Raw genomic sequence first — 19,275 nt, 5'->3', positions numbered from 1 at the left:
AAATGCGTAGGCAAAGCTGTAGCTATAGTTACCTGGGTGCCCTTTCAACATGCGATATGTATGCTCTTTGAACAAGTGCGCTTCAAGGGTTAATGATATTCTGCAGCCAGTAGGAGATTCTGTGCCAGTTTCAGACCAGACAGATTTCTAACTAGCTAGGACTTCAGAAACCGACAGGAGGTGATTCCAAGGGTACGCAGTGCATGTCGTTGCTCTGCCAAATGACAGCAAGCTAGGAGCTACACTTCTACGATGAAGACTGACAATCTAGAGTGAGTATCCAAAGGCACCTCAGGAAGTTAGGTACATAGCTGCCATTGACTGTCAGTGGTAATTGAATGCCTTAGATGTCCTTGAAAATCCCCCTATAAGATTGGTGAAAGAGAGCTCTCGTGAAGTACTGCTAAGGATAAAAAATAGCTCTTAACATTCACATAGCTCTTCCTAAACTATGCAAGAGACTAATTAATCCTGACAGCATCCCCGGGGAGTAGGGTGTAAGTTTCTCCATTATACAGATTGAGTAGCTGAGGCGGAGAAATGGAGACTTGTCTGAAGGCACACAATGAGTTGATGGCAGAGCTGGAATTATAGTACAGGAATCTCAAAATTTTAGTGCACTGCCTATTGCTACAGACAATGCTGTGGAATAGTATCTAACCCACACACTTCATGCACAATTACTGATGGCTTTCTTTCACCTGGTCCTTTAAATCCCTATTACAGTGGAAGGAAAATTTCTTTTTTACTCTTTTTTTTAAAAGTGTTGATAAAATTAGACTTCAAATATCTTAGGAAACACCAGCACATTGTGAAATTATTAATAGGTTGCTTGTCAATGTTGAGAGCCATGAGGCAAGGCCTAATTGACCTGACACTTAAATGAAACTCCACAAACTTCTCAAATCAAAGGACAAACACCTTCCTTTCAAATATTAATGATCATTCTCCCAAGCCACAAGTTATGCTGTGTCAGGTCATATTATGAAAAAAGGTTTGGTCCCAGATAGTATATTAAAAGACCCTCCAGTTCTTTACCAGTGGAACAAAAACAAATGAACCTTTCAATAACATCTCCAAATGGCTTTCTTGAATTTTTCTGTGGTTTCAATAACTTGTGTAGCTGCATGAATTGTATTAGTATAAGCACTAGCTGTTTTTTTCAGCTCTGATCTCTGCAATTATAGTACATGATCTAACTTTCTTTGATTGGCCAAGGAATGGCCTTCTTTTAATTCTGGTGAACTGCTTCAATTCTCAAAATGGAAACAGCCTTTTTTGTCTTCTGAATTCTGCCAGCTCCTCTATCGGCTTTGATGGATTCTGATGTGTTTCTTTCACTTGCTAGGGAGTGTGGTTGTTTTAAAACCAGTAATGGAAAGCAATGTCTCTTTGTCTTATTTAGAGGGTGATTATTTAGATCAGCAGACAGGGAGTCAGGACTTCTGGGTTTCAATCCCACCTCTGCAACCAGGTTTGATTCTGCAAAGTGCTGGGCACTCTCAGTCAGACTTCAGGGCACTCAGCACCTCACAGATGTGCTCAGTTCCTAGCAGAACCAAACCCCATGAGGAAGTTATGTAACCTCTTTTTGACATAGGTTAATCTTGAATCTTATGAAAGGGGTAGTAATGCCTATCGCTCATGGGCAATTTGAAGCTTAATTAAATGAATGTTGGTTACAGCTGTTGAGATCCTGGGATGCGAGTTGCTAAAAGACCAAAGGGGTTTTTTTCTGTTGTGCAGAGACAAGAGCTCAGACGGTGTAAATGCCATTGTGTCCTAAGCCAGGTGTGACAGTGCTGGTTTAAGTTTGCATAATACATTTTATGCTGAAGCGGGTTACAACCTTAAATGTCAATGTTGTGTGTGTAATGTGTCTGGTAAAATAATGGATGTATAACAAATACATATCATAAATATATTGATTACTCATTATACTCCTTACTTGTGTGTGAATCTGTGTGTGTCTCTATATATAAATGTATGTCTTATGATCGAGACAGAGATCTGTAAAGGTATAATAAGATAAAATTGTCAAAAGTGCTGACCACCTGGTCTGCACACTGATTTTGTAGTGGTATAACTATTTTGATTTGGGATGTGACCAAAATAGTTGTACTGGTGCAATTTCTTCTGTGGGAACTCCTTCTCATGTGGGAACTCTTATAGTGGTGTAGCTGTGTCCGCACTAGGGGAGTTATACTGTTTAACTATATCAGTAGAGTTAAAACCATACAGTTTTTGTGTGCAGGCAAGGCCTAAAGTGACTTAATAGTAAATTCGAAAGACTCAGGTATATAGAAGTCTTAAGTCTTTTTTGAAAATGGGACTAAGGAGCCTGTCAATGGGATTTTGGCTCTTAAGTGCCTAAATCCCTTCTGAAAATTAGATTTAGGCTACTTAATCAGTTAGGAGCTTTGACACTGAACACAGCAACACCTAAATACCTTTACAAATGTGGGCCTAAGTGACTAAGGTGCCTAAGTGCCTTAAATCCTTTTGAAAATGAGATTTAGGCTGCTAAATCAGTGATGCATTGCAAAGCTGAGCACAGCCGTATCTAAATACTTCTTAAAATCTGAGCCTCGGGCATTTTTGAAAATGTTACCCATGTATATTATAAGTTCAATATTGTGACTTCTCTTTGTCGGTCACTATCTATTGCACACACTGTTCTTTGGACACATGGATAATAACTATCTGGTCCTGATAATTTACTGCATTTGAGTTTCTAGACTTTCTTGTTCAAGGCTTTGATGTCTGTTAAGGAGACAGTCCGTTTTCTTGTTTAAAAATGAACAAACAAAAAAAAAACCCACTTAAAATGAGAATTTCCCTATCATACGCTAGTAAAATAGAGGCAAGAAATTCATTTCACTTTTTCACGGCTTGAACATCCTATCCATCTCCCTTTGGTAGGATGGAAGGCCTACATTTGCACATGCAGTCTTCTATTGTGATGTAGCAGAATGATTACTTACAATCATTTGGTTGATTTTTTTTTTATTATTATTATTATTATTATTATTTTTGGTCAGTTTGTTCTTAATATATGCTTTGTATTTTTCTTTAAATCAGACTTTACCTGACATAGGTTTTTATTTTTTTCAATCCATTCATTGTTATGGCAAAATTTTCACTTGCAAAAGGGCATTTGTTAGCCTTAGTAAACTCACATACAACCAACTCACGTATATCTGGGGTGCAATCCAGACTAATGAGAGTTTGGGTCACCCCTGCCCTGTAACTTTGGGTGCCTCACAATGCTTTGTTGCGGTCGCTCTGACCTGGGCCACTCACAAACAGCACACAGGTTGTACCCTGGGGTTTCTGAATAGGGAATGAATTTTGGTCAAGATTTTTAAAAGCAATTTAAGGATTTTGCTTGCCTCCATTTTAGGATGGCAACTTTGGGGACCCTTTACAACGGGCTTCATTTTCACAGGTCAGGATGCTTGGCATGTTTTGAAAACAGGGTCCCTTTTAAGGTATCTCAAGCTGGGCACCCACAATCACAATTCTCTTCTGAAAATCTGTACTGTGTTTAAACCTGTCGTTTGGTAAACTCAACTGCCATGTGAATTCAGCCAGGATCAAATTTGCCAATGACACTAAAAGTGGAGAGGTAACCCGTAGGACAGTAGTGGGGCATCAGGCAACTAGGGGAGATTCAGTAAAATTTCCTGATGGGGGAAATTAATGCAGTTGTATCTATGCTCTTTAAGTGAGTTTATTTTCATGTTGTGACCCTCATATTCTCCAAGGGTATAACCAAAACTTTGCTGCAGTGAAGGTGTAGGATAAGGATTAAGTAGCTGGGAGAGATGAGCCATGACAGAATCTATTTTGAGAAATGTTACGTGCTAGGAGCAGAACCAATGAGAGCCTCCATTTCATTCTTTTATGTGTAGTGCTACCCAAGCACGCTTGGTGACTTATTCTGTCTGTGCTGACGAACTGGTAATATCCCTTTTATTTTTTTAAATGATTCCTTTACATCTTTAACCTCAATTATCTAAACCTTCTCTTCATAGAATGTGAGGTCTTTTCTATCTCTTGGTTCTCTGTTGGGTTATCTAGTCCGTCATCATCCCAGGACACCTGTCCCATCTAGCCAGGAATCCCTTCCTATTTAACAATAACTGCAGGGTGGTCACAATCCCCTGACATCTGTTTGTGATGCTCCTGAGGGTCACCACTCCGATTGAGAATCCTTGATCTAGTTCATCTCCTGGTGGCCTCTGCAGTTTATTCCCTGCAATACGTTTTGGAGTTACTTGTCCATTCTAGTTTTAAATGCCATAAGCTGTAGGGCATCTAACGGGATCATTCCAACTTGCCCATTTCTGGGTTTTAGTCTTATCGTTGGTATTTACTTCTGCCAGTATAGGGCATTCCTGTTTCAAAATGAAACACTGCTGCTTTGACCATGTTGACCTTGCCATGGGAAATTGAACTCTTCTTAACAAATACCTTCGTCTTAGCACCTCATTGCAACCAAAACTGCCTATGGATGTTGTCGTGCATCCTTAAAGGGCACCTTAACTTCTGCTGATTTCCCCCAGATTCTTTAGTGTAAATAACCTTCCTCTGTCATTATAAAGCCTGTTATTTTCAAGCAAGCTGAAGAAGGTGGAACCCATCTCCCCTGGTATAGGTCTTCCATTTCAGGAATGTTCCTGCCGTGCCGCCACCCATCCAGCTAGATACTACAACTGAGATTTTCAAAGATACCAGAGGGGTTTTGAATCCCCATTTCCCATTGCAATTAAAATCTCATCTTTTCAAGATTTGCTGCCCTATAAATACCTGAGAGAGATGTATAGAACCTTTCCACTCTTGACATCTCATCGACACCTTAAGTTGCCTCAAGTTTAATCTTTCCATTCCAACCCATCTGGAAGATCTCTTCTGAGCAGCCCGTGTACTTTCATATCTTAATCCACAGTAATTGTACACTGGTTCTTTTTCACATTCAAATCTCCACGACAGCGTGAATGCTTAAAATAAAAGTGTGATGAGAAATGTGAAAAAGGAGTGGTGGGAATGAGTTTTCCTTCTGTCAAAAGAAAGATGTCATCCTCTGCTTTTTTGTGGGTGCGTGCCTTAAATAGAATGACTGAATTGGGTGGTTTCCAGTTTTCTGCATTTGGCAATCCTTTTAAGTTGTAACAGATGAAGTTCCGTCTGAGGCGCTCCTTCCCACATCTGTTTCAGTGACTTCTTGAAACTCCTTGAGCATTCAGCACAGAATTTGGCATGGACTTCACATCGGTTCCATGGGTAGATGGTCAAAGTTAACAGAACGCCCATTGAACAGTGATGCTAAAAGCCGTATGTTGGTGTTTTTAGCTTTGTGACCAGAATACGTTAAATAAAACACACTGAGTCAAATTCAGAAGTGAAATGTAAGATACGCACCAGTAAGCCCTGTTGTGGGGGATGGTTTGTGTTAGACATGGAAAGGACAGGTAGGAAGGGAGAAGTGTAGAAGTGAAAGCAACTACCAAGAGTGTGTAAGATTTTGGATTTTGTGTGGTTTAGCTATCTCCTCTATGTTGCCTAAAAACTCCAGACATATTAGTCATAGCATTTGGAAAATACAGGCAATGATCCAGATGATCTAATGGTCCCTTGTGCCTTTAAAAGTCTTTGCTCATAGCTGTCTTGATGCCCTCTGTTGGATATTACTCTGCACTATGTATCATGATGACGTGCTAGGACAGTAGGGCCATTGAGCAACTGTTGACATGCCCGACAGTTTTATTAATCCCCTGTTGTCAGCTGAACTGCAATTTGGTATTCTGAGCTGCCATCTGTTGACCACAGTAAAATACCAGGTTGCATTTTTAATGTGAAGTGGACTTTTCTGTGTCTAAAGGGACACTGGTGGTTTATTGGCTTTCAGTTGTATTTACTTGAAAAGAATGACTTGTTCTAAATCCTAACTGTCAAAGCTACGTGTCAGCACATAAGTGGGGGCTTGTAGCAGATTCCCTCCTCAGGCAGAGAGAGTGGTACAAACCACTCAAGGGATGCTGTCTGAAAGACATTTGCTTGTTGGAAGAGGGAACTTTAAATCAAGTTGTGTTTGGTTTTGGGGCGTCTTATTTTCAATCTGAAGGATCACTTAGTAAAAACTGTGTTGGAGAATCAAACTCAAGTCCTTCAAAACAACCGCCCCAACGCTCCAAAACACTTTGTAGGCTAAGTTATTGGGGGGACCCTTGTCTTCTAGAGGGACTGAGTGGAGTAATGCTGTCAAAGTGTAAACTACTATCTAAATAATTTTGAGGGAAGGGTTTCTTTGATTGTGGGTGTGATTTCTTGCCATTTTGCTTCTGAAATGTCTTTAAGTGTTTCCCCATCACCCATTATTATCTTATTTGTATTGCATTAGCAACTGGAGGTCCCAGCCAAGACTGGGTCCTCATAGTGCTAGATGCTGTACCAAAAGATACTGAGAGACAGTCCCTGCCCTGAAGTGCTTACAGCCCATATAGACAGGACAGACAAGTGGTGGGAGTAGAAACAAGGGCACAGAGAGGTGATGTGGCTTATCTAAGATCATCTATCAGATGGGTTACAGACCTGGGAAAAGAAACCAAGCAATCCAGAGTCCCAGTCTAGTGACCTGTCCCCCGGGCCAAACGGCCAGTTCAGCCTGACCAACACTAAAGCACTTAACAAAATAAACATAATAATCTTCAGATTATACTGTGTATGCACAGGGATCTCTTTACCGAGCGCCGAAGTGCAGCTGCCTTTGGGATGGAATGTAGCAACACTACAAAGTAGTCGAGGATAGTAAGGCCTGGTCTACACTGGAGGGGATCGACCTAAGATACGCAACTTCAGCTACGAGAATAGTGTAGCTGAAGTTGACATATCTTAGTTCGACTTACCTCGCATCCTCACGGCATGGAGTCGATTGCTGTGGCTCCCCTGTTGACTTTGCCTCCACCTCTCACCGAGCTGGAGTTCAGCAGTCGATGGGAAAGTGATTGGGGATCGATTTATCGCATCTACACTACATGCGATAAATCAATCCCCAATAGATCGATCGCTACCCACCGATCCGGCGGGTAGTATAGATGTACCCTAAGAGCAGGATTTTCAGAAATGCCTGGGTGAGTTAGGAGTACGAGTTCCATTGATTGACTTTCTTCGGTATTTACTTCCTACTACTTCACTGGCTTTCAGTGGGACTTGTGCTCCTAAGACACTTTGTGCTCTTGAAAATTCCCCCTGCAGGAAGAAGACTGTATGTACAATTCAAAGTTGGCAGGATGGCCAACAGTATAATCAATGGTACTGCAATTTGCCAAGATGTCAGGGTTAACCATCTTCACTTGTGAAAAAGACCATGAAATCTTTGATACCAGAACCTTGGTTTTACATCTCATGTAAAAGATAGCAGCCCCAGTAGCAGAGTGCCTTTTAACATCATGCTAGGGCATCTGTTCAATAGTGACTAAGAAGGGAAGAATGCCACCTATTTACAAATATTTTGCATTGATAAATGACAGTAAGACTCATGTGAACTGTACTGTGAACACACAGTTGGTTGCATGCTGCTCTTTATCATTTGAAGGCAAGGGCAGGAATACTTTGATTATCCGTCGATAGCTTTTTACCTTCACATTAGATCAGTGCACGGCTGGAGGAAGTTAGCCAGTTTTCCTTGTGTCTAACCAAAAGAGAAGGGCTCTGACAACTCCTTTGTGCACAATCTCCACAAGTTAGGAAGAATTGTTCACTGCAGATCTTTTACTTTTGGTCACACCGATTTATCTAATGTAGGCCAAGTATTTGAGAGTACCTCAGGTTTGTCACAGACAATGTACGGAGCCGCTGAATTGAGACCATTAAAATCTGAAGCTGCTCTCTAATGAAGAGGGCAGATCTTCCTTCCCCGGTTTGCTTTTTTGTAAATATGAATGAATGTTTTGTCCACATAAGTGAGAAACTAAACTAGTCTCTAGTTTGACACTGCTATACTACCACCACATATTAGCCAGTCTTTCCCACAGAGTATTACCAGTATACTGCGCAGCCTTTCTGTGGGTAGGTTTTTTCCTTCAGTCCTATCCTACCCAATCCCCTTTCAAATTGCCTGGTGTTTCTTGTGTGAGCAAATGAGAGAAAACTATGGAAAAGCAAGGACCTGAAACCTTAATGCAAATTGAAAGTCTGTCCTCCAGCTGTGAAAAGCTGGCGTACTGATGTACTTTGCAACCACCCCCTGGGTGTGGCTCCAGAACTTTAGAAGTGTGGGCTTGATATTTAATACAGAAGTTGTCTCATGGACACCTCCCTTCCAATTCTCAAGCCTACAGACCACCTCTCCTCCCATTCACAACTGTCTCCACCTCTAGTCCTCCCATTCTCAGTCACACAACATCCCTGTGGCAACTACAGTAATTACGTATGTGAAAACAGAATAATATGAAAATCTTTAATCTGTTTATAGATGTTTTCTAATGCTGTTTAAAGCAACTGGAAATAAGGAGACCACCCTTGCACTGTGGTTCCAATTCAGGAAGGTGCTTAAGCTTCAGTCCATCCCTGTTCAGGGCAATATTTAAGCACGTGGGTGGACTTATTGGGACTTATGCAAATATTTAAGTTCTCTCCTAAACTTGGATACTTTCCTAAGCTGGAGGCCATGTCCCTCACCATACCATCGAGTTCCTCGGCTCAGAATTTGAGAACCTCTCGTCTAGAAATTTTTTTTTTCTTTTAAATGCTGATTCTTAATTTACCTACAGGCTTGTCTCTTTGTAGCCCCAATGTCTGTTCTGCAATGAATTTTACATATTTTTTTTTTCCTTTTCTTCCTATGCTGCACAGGGTGTCCACACTGTAAAAATTCCATCCCACATTTCACAACTGCTGCAGAACTCTTTAAAGAAGATCGAAAGGTAACCCATTTTTAATAGTTTCTGGGATGTTTGAAGTGCCTCTGCTATCTTTTCACTTAACAAGCTTGATCTAGTTCATTTAATGATAAGGCTTGTGCAGAGGAATGTTGTTGAACAAGTTAATCAGTTATAAAATATGTGTGCATCTTAGAAGTCATACTTTTTTTTTGGCCAAACTGAGTTGAACGTTTAGCCTTCTTTCTGATTTTCTTTATTTTTCTCTTTTAATTCTTCTTGGGTGAAATCTTCCTTCTTAAGTCATGTTGTAACTCTTTGAATCTACAGATGAGAAATAAAGATTATTTTAAACATTTTATTGTCCATCCTTCCTTACATTCTTGTTATACATTCTTGGGGTGGATATAGGAAGAAATGTATGTGTCTGAGATCTGGGCTAGCCTAATTCTTAGTTTGACCTGGCTACATAGTTCAGAGCAGTGAAAAATTTTGTTCCCTGTTCCACAGGTCAATCTAAGCCCTGGTATAGATGCAGCCAGGTCAACAGAAGAATTCTTCCATCAACCCACATACCACCTTTCAGAGAGGTGGATTAATTAGAGTGTTTCTATAAACACTCTTTCTGTCAGTGTGGGAAGCATCTACACTACGGCCCTTCAGCAGCACAGGTGCAGTGCCGGAGCTGTGCACTCTAGCAGCTGGACTGTAGACACACCCTGACTCTGGGCAGAAATGCAGAGGGGATTATCAAAAGAGCTTAAGTGATTTACAAGCAAAACCCAAGTGAAGTCTCTTGGGAGCACAAGTCCCATTGGCTTTCAATAGGACTTGTGTTTTGTAGATCACGTGCAAGCTGTTGAAAATTCCACCCTTAATCCAAAACCTGGGAAATGCAGTTTGTGTCAGATCTATCAAACCCATAATCACGTGGGTAGTCATTGCTTACACAAATACAGTGGCCTCATTGGCTCATATAAACAAAGGTGTCTGCTGTTAAGCACTATCATCTCTCCTTTGTTAGTACATCTTCAGTCTTCTCTCGTCTCTATGATCTGTGATGTTTCAGGATATGGTTTGTATGAAAGATGCTATTAAAAAACAACTTTTTTTGTTTGTTTTTTAGTTCCCTTTACTTCTTCCCAGTCTTTGCAACCCGGCACCTTCTGTCTGTACAAGAAACAGAGGCTCCAATTCAACAAGCTCTTTAGGGACATGACTAGTCCCTTTTTCTCACGTGCTTTCAGTGAGGAACGTGATTAAGTTCTTTGCTGAACTGGGGCCATAATCATATATCTATGTTCTGCCCTGGGGTTCAGGTGGCATGTAGCAGAATTTAGTGGCACACCGTTCTCAATTCTCCTGCAGCGTTATGCCTTGTGATTACTAGTTTGTTTCCAAGCATTCTAAAAACATGTCATTTTTCTCTCTACCTTCTGCTAGGTCTGAGACAGGCTTTTCTGTCTGGAGCTCCCTGCAATTTTATTCCATTTAGGAGTTACGAAGTGAATGTACCCCAAAATGTGAGACTTGCTTATCCGGATGTATTAATAAACGTCTGATCACAATTTTAGCATGTGTCATTTGGGCTGAATGCAAACATCTGAAAGTTTTGATTCACAACTGCAGGCAGCTGTGAAAGGACTCAAAGCCCTGGAGACAATGATTGATGCCTGCGACTCTTTATTTCAGTTGAGGGCACTTAAGGCTGAAGTGCAGAGGTATAAAATGTAATGAGGTGGAACAGAAGATCCAATAGAGAATATTAAGGTTTGTACAGTTTCCAAAAGGTAGGCACACAGCAAAAACAGCTTTGTTCCCCTTGTTGATTTCTGAAAGTACTAAGGATTGATCACCTTGGAAACCCTCTTCAGTCATGCACAACCCATAGGCTACCAAGATGTTTCTTGCTGCGTGTTGGTGCCCTTGTAGAAAAGACTTAAGGCCTTGATCCAGCAAAGGACTTAAGCATGTGACTGTCTCCACTAACTTCAATAAGACCATTCCTGTGTTTAAAGTTACACACATCCTTAAATGTTTTGTTGAATTGTGACCCTATGGAATTAAACAGGAATTAAACCAAAAGGGCTCAATAGACATTGCTCCAAAAATAAGGAGCAAAGGTATTATTCTTAAAAATGTACAGAATGTAATGGAAAATAATTAAACTTTCTCTGTTTTTTAAACTGTTGTCCTATAGGGTTCTGTAACAGGGATGCTAACAGATGGTTCAAGGTTTATCATTTTCTATTAAATTCTCATGGACTTTTCAATAAGTGTGGCCCTTTAGCATCTGGAAAATTTTAACTTTTTAATTAAAAAAGGAAAAGGACGATTCCAGGCCTTATTATTGCAAAAATATCTGAAAACGTGAACTGATGGAGCTCTCCCAAGTTCATAGAGAGACAGAAAACAGACTGCACGGAGGTGTGAATGTTGTCTCCATTATCAAAATTGGGCATTAATTTTGAAGACTCAACAGGCCAGATTTTTTCCAAAGAACTCAATCTGTTGGTGTGCACTTTTCAATCACATAATACTTGTGCACTAGCGACAGAATTTGCACATTCAAATCCCATCATCTGCATGCAAAGTCACATGCACAGAAATCAAGGTCACTATTTCAAAATTGGGCCTCAAATATCAATGTTTCATTGGTTGTCTCATGGCTGATTGCTTTAGCAGAAATATCCAGCTGATGTGCTTGTCAAATGTGTCTACGCATTACAGAAGATCTGGAAATATCTGGCTCTGGCATACCACTCACAGCCCCTGCACCTCCACTTGCTTTAGTGTCTCTGAACTACTGGTAAGAGCAGGCCAGTGAGGAGAGAAGTCTAGAGACGCTGAGCACATCCTGACTGTACAGAATTCAGGGTAGCTTCTGGAAAGGTTCTTGTGCAACCAACTCTGCTAGGGCCAATGAGACATCCCCTGTTGCAAGGCTCCTCACTCACTGCAGGGCTTCATTCTATACCAGTTGCACATCACTTCTTGCTTTTCAACAGCTGACAAAATATTACTTTCAGGTACTTTAAAATATTAAACCTGGGTCCTGGGACCTTCTTGTTTTCAGCTGCCTGGGGAGCTATGGCCCTCACTTGCAGCTGCCAGGAGAGATCCCTGGGCCTTGATTTGCATCTGCAGCTCTCCTTATGGATGCTTTCACCAGAGACCATTCGTACCTTCTGGCTCACCAGCAGATGCTGAAGAGCTGCAAGTGTGACAGTTGTCCCTTTGCTGAACAGATGGAGGAGCATGAAGATTTGTTCAGTCCATATTCTAGACTAGAGACTCTTAGGGATGCCAATAAAACCTTTAGAAGTCCGCAGGCTCATTTTCAGCTGAGCCCCAAAGCTGAGTCCAAAGTTAAGCTAGAATGAATTGATTTATGGTGCTCTGATCTGAACTTCGTGGAGGAAATCTGTTGAATTTTTTTCCCATGCCCACAGAGTAAGAAATATCTAGAATTCTGCAAAAGGTGCTGCTGTTTTGGGCAAGCCTCTTTGGAATTACTTACATTTTTTGAACACACTTGTACTCTTATGCATCTATATAAGCCGAACACCAGTCAGCTAACAGTGGGTTTGTATGGTTGTCATTGAGGGCAAAATCTGAAGAAATTGGGATTGCACAGCCGTCACTGAAGGAAGATCTGCTGTGGTCTGCAGAACCTCTAGAAATCAGTGAGACTTAATGAATCACAATATGGAACCTCCACCATTTTATTTTGGCAGTTGTTTTTTAAGGTTGAACGACACTTTCAGGTCCTAATCCAGGAAAATTCTGTGTGATGAAATTGGGACACAAATGCACTGAAGAAACAAGAAACTAATGCTTTGGAGATTCAAGCATGTCTTGAATTAAAAAAAAAAAAAGACTCATCAGACATGGTAATGTTGTTCCTGTACATCACGGTAACTAAAGATTAATCTTCTCTTGCAAACTGATTCCCATAACAAGTGAATTGTGGATAACCTCAGTGGGTGTTATGTATTTTGGAGATATAACCAATTACATAAATGAAACCTTGTACAGTAAACATAGGGAAGAATGGGTCCCTGTTTAATTCGTATGTGCTATCAAAACCTTGAAGTCACTTGGCAACAACAGACTTTTTTTTTATAATCAGATTTGTCCTCTGTAGTTGACTACTCTGTAAAGCAGATGCTTAGTACCATTCTTTTTCACACTGAAATGTTATCCCTAATTTATTTTTTTTAAATAAGCCTGTCCTATATCATTCCTTCCTTGAATCAATATTCAGTTATTCAGTTCCATTTTCATAACAAAAGTCAATATTAGCTCCTGCAGAAATTTATTTCCTTGAATCAATAAACCTGTGCATGGCGGTACATATTTTAATAGGAGAGCAACTGCTACCAAAGAAAGATATTTCACATTATCTCACAATGGCTGAAGACACTGTTAAAAGCAAAAGGTTGAAAAACAGAAGTGGAACAATTTGCTGAAAGGAAAGGAGATTCCGTTGTCTCTTTCCCAGACACCCATTTAACACATACACATTTTTTTAAAATGGTAACGTCACCCTGGAATAGAAAATTGTTTCGCAATTCTGTTGGGAGGTGGTTCCCCTGAAGAAAACAATGACACTAAGTATAGTAATATACTAGGGCTTGTCTACTCAGTGAGGTAATGCGCGCTATTGGGTTGTGGTTTCTAAAGCGCATTAAGGTGTTGCACAGCATATGCCCCGTGGCTGACTCTTCCCCCTACCGCCGAGGCACATCTGGGGACATCGCAAGGAGTAATAGCTCCCATTGCTCCAGGAAGAGAGAAAGAGAGAGATGGAGCACCACCACCACCCTTGACGCAGCATATAGCCTCACCAGCACATTTCCCTCCACTGCACCCCCTGCCTCTGAATAACAGCTTTCTCCTGCTGCCAGCTAATGTAGCAAATAGAGGCAGTCTGTGCTGCAATGCTGAGGGTTTAGGATTCAAACCCAGTTTGATGCACAATAGAGAGATTTACAGTTGCACCTAATGGAACTTGGTTTTGCCTTTTTTATTTAAAAAAAAATCCAAACCAATTAGGAATTACATACGAAACTTCGTTAAAAGAACATTGTTAAGGCTGCAAAATCAAGAACTCCAGAGATAGGAAATACCAGGTCTACGGTTGCCTGTGCAACTTTAATTCTGCCCTCTTACATATACATTATGATACAGTCTTTCATTACATGGTCAATATTTTCTTACAGGGCTCCTGCCTTATTTTAGTGCACACAATGGTTGCACAAGGAGGCAGCAATAAGGTTGCACAACTGTAAATCTGGCTTTTCCTTTCAACTACTTGACATGCAACCTAAATAATGGTCTTTTAATGTATAAATACCAGACATAAATAGACGAAGAGTTCTTGCTGCGGATTATTCTTAACATTTTATATTTTTTGGCCACGATTCATCAAGAGTTGTACAAAATCTACCAAAATGTATTTGTGATACTATTCCTTTATTTAAATAGTCTTCAGGAATCCTTGGTCTTTTAGGCCACTTTAATGGTTTCCCTGTTTTAACACATGAATAAAGAAGTGATATTCTGCAATGAGGTAGCAATTTTCATCCAAGGATACAATCGAGTTTGATCTTTCTAAGCCCTGTTTTATGAGGATCTCAAATCCAAACAACACAACCCCAAGATAGATTTTCCAGTTTATTTTAATGGCTGCCCAGATGTTGCAATCAGTTAATGTAGGTTTTGACTGCCCCACCATGCAAATAAAAGACATAGTGGCATAGTAAGTGATCTTTAATTATGGGAGTACGGGGCATCAGAAGCACTGACATCATGCAAAATAAAAGGTATTTTTGCTCAGAGTGCTTGGAGTAGGAGCAGAGGAATGGAAAGTTAAAGTTAAAATGCATCTGATATTAGATTAGTTTTGAAACACTGTAGCCAGTAGTCAAAATAAACCCTTCTCTAATTGGTTGGCTTTTATGTAGCATAGACTTAACACTGTGTAACTCACCCAGTCTCCAGCAAATGCGTAATGGGATTGTGAAGGTAAGTGTTTGTAAATTGCAATAGAACTTTAGAATAACGTCTGCAGGTGGAGCTATGTATAATAATAACAGTGGGATTGGGCCAATGTAAGTAAAGTCCATTTTCCAAAAGAGCTGAAGCTGAAAATTTAAAAAAGGCCTGATCCTGTGATGCATCCACAACTCCCACTGCAGCCAGTGGGAAGTGCTGGTTCTCAGTGCCTCTCAGAATCAGGTTCCCAGTGGTACACACAGGGTGGTAACAGTAGCCATAAGCCCTGTTTAGTCTGGGACGACATACTGTGGCTCCTAAGTTATGAGCTCTCTCTGTGAGCAGGCAAAGAGGAAGAAAGCCAGTCTACGGTAGATCAGCAGAGAGTTGCCACGCTGGGCTCTCTTTTGAGCTATTACTGTTATTATTTGTAGCGTCTAGGGACCATACCCAATCAGAACTCCGTGGTGCTAGGCACTGTACGTACTCATAACACCCTTACCCCAAACACCTTGCAGTCCAAACTACAAGATAGACAAGGGTGGCAGAGGAGTAAAGCAACCAGCCTGAAGGCACACAGAAGATGAGTAACGGAGCCACGATTAAATCCTAGGTCTTCTGACTCTGGTGCCCTATCCACTAGACCCACATCTCGCTTAACCTGGGAACTGGGTGAGGGTTGTTATAGCTGCTTTGAGCATAAATCATTAATGCCCTTTACACTTCTATGAATTAATTAATAAACATTGCACCATCTTTCTATATAAGCTTCTCTGAATAAACGAAAGAGGGAAGAAGATGTTGCAGCCAGTCAGATACAGTAGTATAATTAGAGATAATGAAGATGGTTTTCTTACCCTGTAAGCACTTGCAGCCAAGTAGCCCTAATTAATGAAGTTTAAGAGATACAGTTCTAGCCAGCACAATGAATTGCACTCCTAGAGAACGGAGTTCGTCTTACCTAAGGGTTGTGCAAGTCAACTCAAGTCTGATGCTCTTATCCTTCTCCCCATCTCTGGAGATTATAAAAGCATTGCATATTTTGGTACAAGTGGTTGTTCCTATTCCAGACACATCGAGGCTGCAACAGCAGAGGGTGTGTGCACCTCTTCAGTTTCTCATCCACTAAAAGTGCCGCACTTTGAAGCAGCAGACAGTTATGGTTTTTCATCTCTTATGTGCTATTCCTTTTGTATTTCAGATAGCTTATGCTGCAGTGGACTGTGCCAAAGAACAGAACCATGATCTGTGTAAACAGGAAGGTGTGGATGGTTACCCCACCTTTAACTATACAACTATGGGAAGTTTGTAGAAAAATATAACGGAGAGAGAGGGTAAGTGTAAGAACAGGTTGCAATTTGAAAAAATAACCTCCATGGGGAGAGGAATGTCTTGTCTCTTTCCATTTTTGTTGTAAATTAACAGGACAGGGTAAACTTTCGAATGTATTGCAAAAGGCTTTAACTTTTCCGCTCCCATCAGTAATTCACTGGGCTGAATCACTGTGTACCACCCTCATACGCATTTTTGAACTAGAACTTGTTTGGTCTATTCGGGGAAATGTAGCACCTGCTAAGGAAAATTTGGAGTGAATTTTGATGATTCAGGCTGCCAGGTAAGAGATTGAAGTCCAGGACCTCCATGGTAGCATTTAATTGCAGAAAAGGAATGACACAAATGAGGAATTTAGTTAAACAAAATTAAAAGGTCCAGTGGCAAAAGTGAAATCCCTGCAAGGAAACTTTTTAAAGAAACCATAATAGAAAAATCAGTTTAAATGTATACTCAAATTAAAAAACATAGTAAGAGAACCAAAAAAGTGCCACAGTGTCTAAACAACAAAGTAAAAGAAGCTGTTAGATGTAAAAAGACATCCTTTAAAAATTGGAAGTTTAAATTGTATGGAGGAAAATAGAAAGGAGCATAAACTCTGGCAAGTGAAGTGTAAAAATATAATTAGGAAGCCAAATAAATAAATAAATAAAATAATTGAACAGCTAGCCAAAGACTCAAAAGTAATAGCATTTTTTTTTAAGTACATCAGAAGCAGGAAGCTTGCTAAACAACCAGCGGGGTCACTGACGATCAAGCTCTAAAGGAGCATTCAAGGAAGATAAGACCATTGTGGAGAAACAAATGAATTATTTGCATTGGTATTCACGGTGAGAATGTGCGGGAGATTCCCCAACCTGAGCCATTCTTTTTAGATGACAAATCTGAGGAACTGTCCCAGATTGAGGTGTCATTAGAGGAGACTTTGGAACAAATTGATAAATTAAACAGTAATAAGTCAGCAGGACACAGGTATCTCACCCAAGAGTTCTAAAGGAACTCAAATGTGAAATTGCAGTACTGCTAATGTTGGTAGTAACCCTATCATTTAAACCAGCTTGGTACCAGATAACTGAAGGATAGCTAATGTGGTGTCAATTTTTTAAAAACGCTCTAGAGGCAACCCTGCAATTACAGGATCGGTAAGCTAACTCTCTAGTACTAGGCAAATGGTTGAAACTATAGTAAAAAAACCATGTTTTTTGTAAGGAGAAATCATGCCTGACAATCTACTAGAATTCGTTGAGTGGGTCAACAAGCATGTGGCCACGAGTGATCTAGTGGATATAGTGTACTTAGATTTTCAGAAAGCCTTTGACAAGGTCCCTCAACAAAGGCTCGTAAGGAAATTAAGCTGTCAGGGGATAAGAGGGAAGGTCCTCTCCTGGATCAGTAACTGATTAAAAGATAGGACACAAAGGATAAAATGGTCTGTTTTCAGAATGGAAAGAGGTAAATAGTGGTGTCCCTGAGGGGTCTGTACGGGCCCCAGTCCTATTCAACATACTCATAAATTATCTGGAAAAAGGGATAAACAGTGAGGTGGCAAAATTTGCAGATGATACAAAACTACTCAATATACTTAAGTCCCAAGCAGACTGCAAAGAGGTAGAAAAGTATCTCATAAAACTGACGGGAACTGGGCAACAAAATAGCAGGATGGGACTTTTCAGGTTGGAAAAGAGATGACTAAGGAGGAACGTGATAGAGGTCTATAAAATCATGACCTAGTGTGGAGAAAGTAAATGTTATTTAAAGGAATAGGAAGTGTTATTTTCTCCTTCTCAAAACCACAAGAATTAGGGGTCACCAAATGAGTAGGCAGCAGGTTTAAAACAAACAAAAGGAAGTATTTCTTCCCACAACACACAGTCAACCTTTGGAACTCCTTGCCAGAGGATATTGTGAAGGCCAAGACTATAACAGGCTTCAAAAAGAACTAGATAAGTTCAAGGAGGATAGCTCCATCAATAGCAGGATGGGCAGGGATGCAAACCATGTTCTGAAGTGTCCCTAGGCTCTGTTTGCCAGAAGCTGTGAATAGGCAAGGGATGGATCACTTGATGATTACCTGTTCTGTTCATTCCCTTTGAATCATCTGGCATTGGCCACTGTCGGAAGACAGGATACTGGGCTAGATGGACCATTGGTCTGACCCAGTATGGCCGTTCTTATGAGATTTATGAAGGAAAGGATTCCAGCTCTAGAATCACCTGACTTAAGGGAGACACTGTCCCAATTATTGGAAATGTTCTAGCTAGTGTGTTTGTGTACAACTAACTCTTTATTGGATAGAATTAGAATTACTCTACAGTGTCTCTCTACTTTAAGCGTATTGGCGATTCTCCTTTAGTTTGATGGCATGGCAAGCTATCTGCTTCTGGAGCCAGAGAATGTGATTTCTGTCCCTGCTGTCATTGTGAAGTCCTGAATGGACATCGCATGCAGCAAAGTGACAACCGTGAAGTGCATAGAGGTTTCAGGTTTGTTGCAATATCATAGCAAAGGATGCTGTTACTAAAGCAGTAAAACACTTCAAGAACAACCGTTCTCCTGGATTCCGTTTACTGTGTCAAAGGTTTGAAGAATCTTGGCTTATAGCCTCCTATCTTGCAAAGGAATTCTAGCAGTTAGACGAAGGCGCTGGGTGTCAGGAAACCTGTATTCTGTTCCTGACTCTGCCAAAGAAACCATTACTTGTTTCATGGGATAAGAGGGAAGGTCGTATTTACCCACGAAAGCTTATGCTCCAATACATCTGTTAGTCTGTAAGTTGCCACAGGACTCTTTGCTGCTTTTACTTGTAAATAAATTCCCTGGGTTTCAAAAAGAACCACCTTTTGTTAATCAGGGCCCCAGTCCTGTAACTGATATGCATGAGCAGGTCCTTTACATTCATGTGGCACTTCGTGGCCAGGTGTAGTCAGTTGTGATCTAAGGTCTAAGAGAGAGAGGCCCTAGAGACAACCAAGGCCGAGCATATCATGGAATAAAAGGAACTTGTGACACATCTCTGTGCCCCAGGGTGGCAATTGCATGTCTGCTAGCTGGTTTGAAGTGG

At 40.6% G+C, this 19,275-nt stretch overlaps 1 protein-coding gene and 1 long non-coding RNA gene across 3 annotated transcripts in view; one reads left to right on the top strand and one right to left on the bottom strand.

Annotated features, from left to right (window-relative positions):
* PDIA5 (protein disulfide isomerase family A member 5) overlaps positions 1–19,275 on the top strand; it is a 130,403-nt gene that overhangs the window by 109,521 nt on the left and 1,607 nt on the right. The window contains exons 15-16 of one of the 2 annotated variants that reach the window (XM_030579850.1): positions 8,857–8,927; positions 16,084–16,217. In XM_030579850.1, coding sequence (XP_030435710.1) covers positions 8,857–8,927; positions 16,084–16,194 — 182 coding nt within the window. In that variant the 3' untranslated portion in view covers positions 16,195–16,217. Of the gene's footprint in view, positions 1–8,856; positions 8,928–10,325; positions 10,428–16,083; positions 16,218–19,275 lie in introns of those variants that run through there. The other variant, XM_030579851.1, reaches the window with a different exon arrangement.
* On the bottom strand, positions 542–17,568 carry LOC115659555. The gene is made up of 3 exons (XR_004002580.1): positions 17,409–17,568; positions 11,788–11,790; positions 542–552 (listed from the first exon to the last, which is right to left on the bottom strand). It is a non-coding gene; the product is annotated as an uncharacterized LOC115659555 (long non-coding RNA).

Source organism: Gopherus evgoodei, chromosome 11, assembly GCF_007399415.2.
Source record: "Gopherus evgoodei ecotype Sinaloan lineage chromosome 11, rGopEvg1_v1.p, whole genome shotgun sequence".
NCBI lineage: Eukaryota > Metazoa > Chordata > Testudines > Testudinidae > Gopherus > Gopherus evgoodei.
Note: the sequence above shows the minus strand (reverse complement) of the source record. Positions and strands in the feature narration are given on the sequence as shown.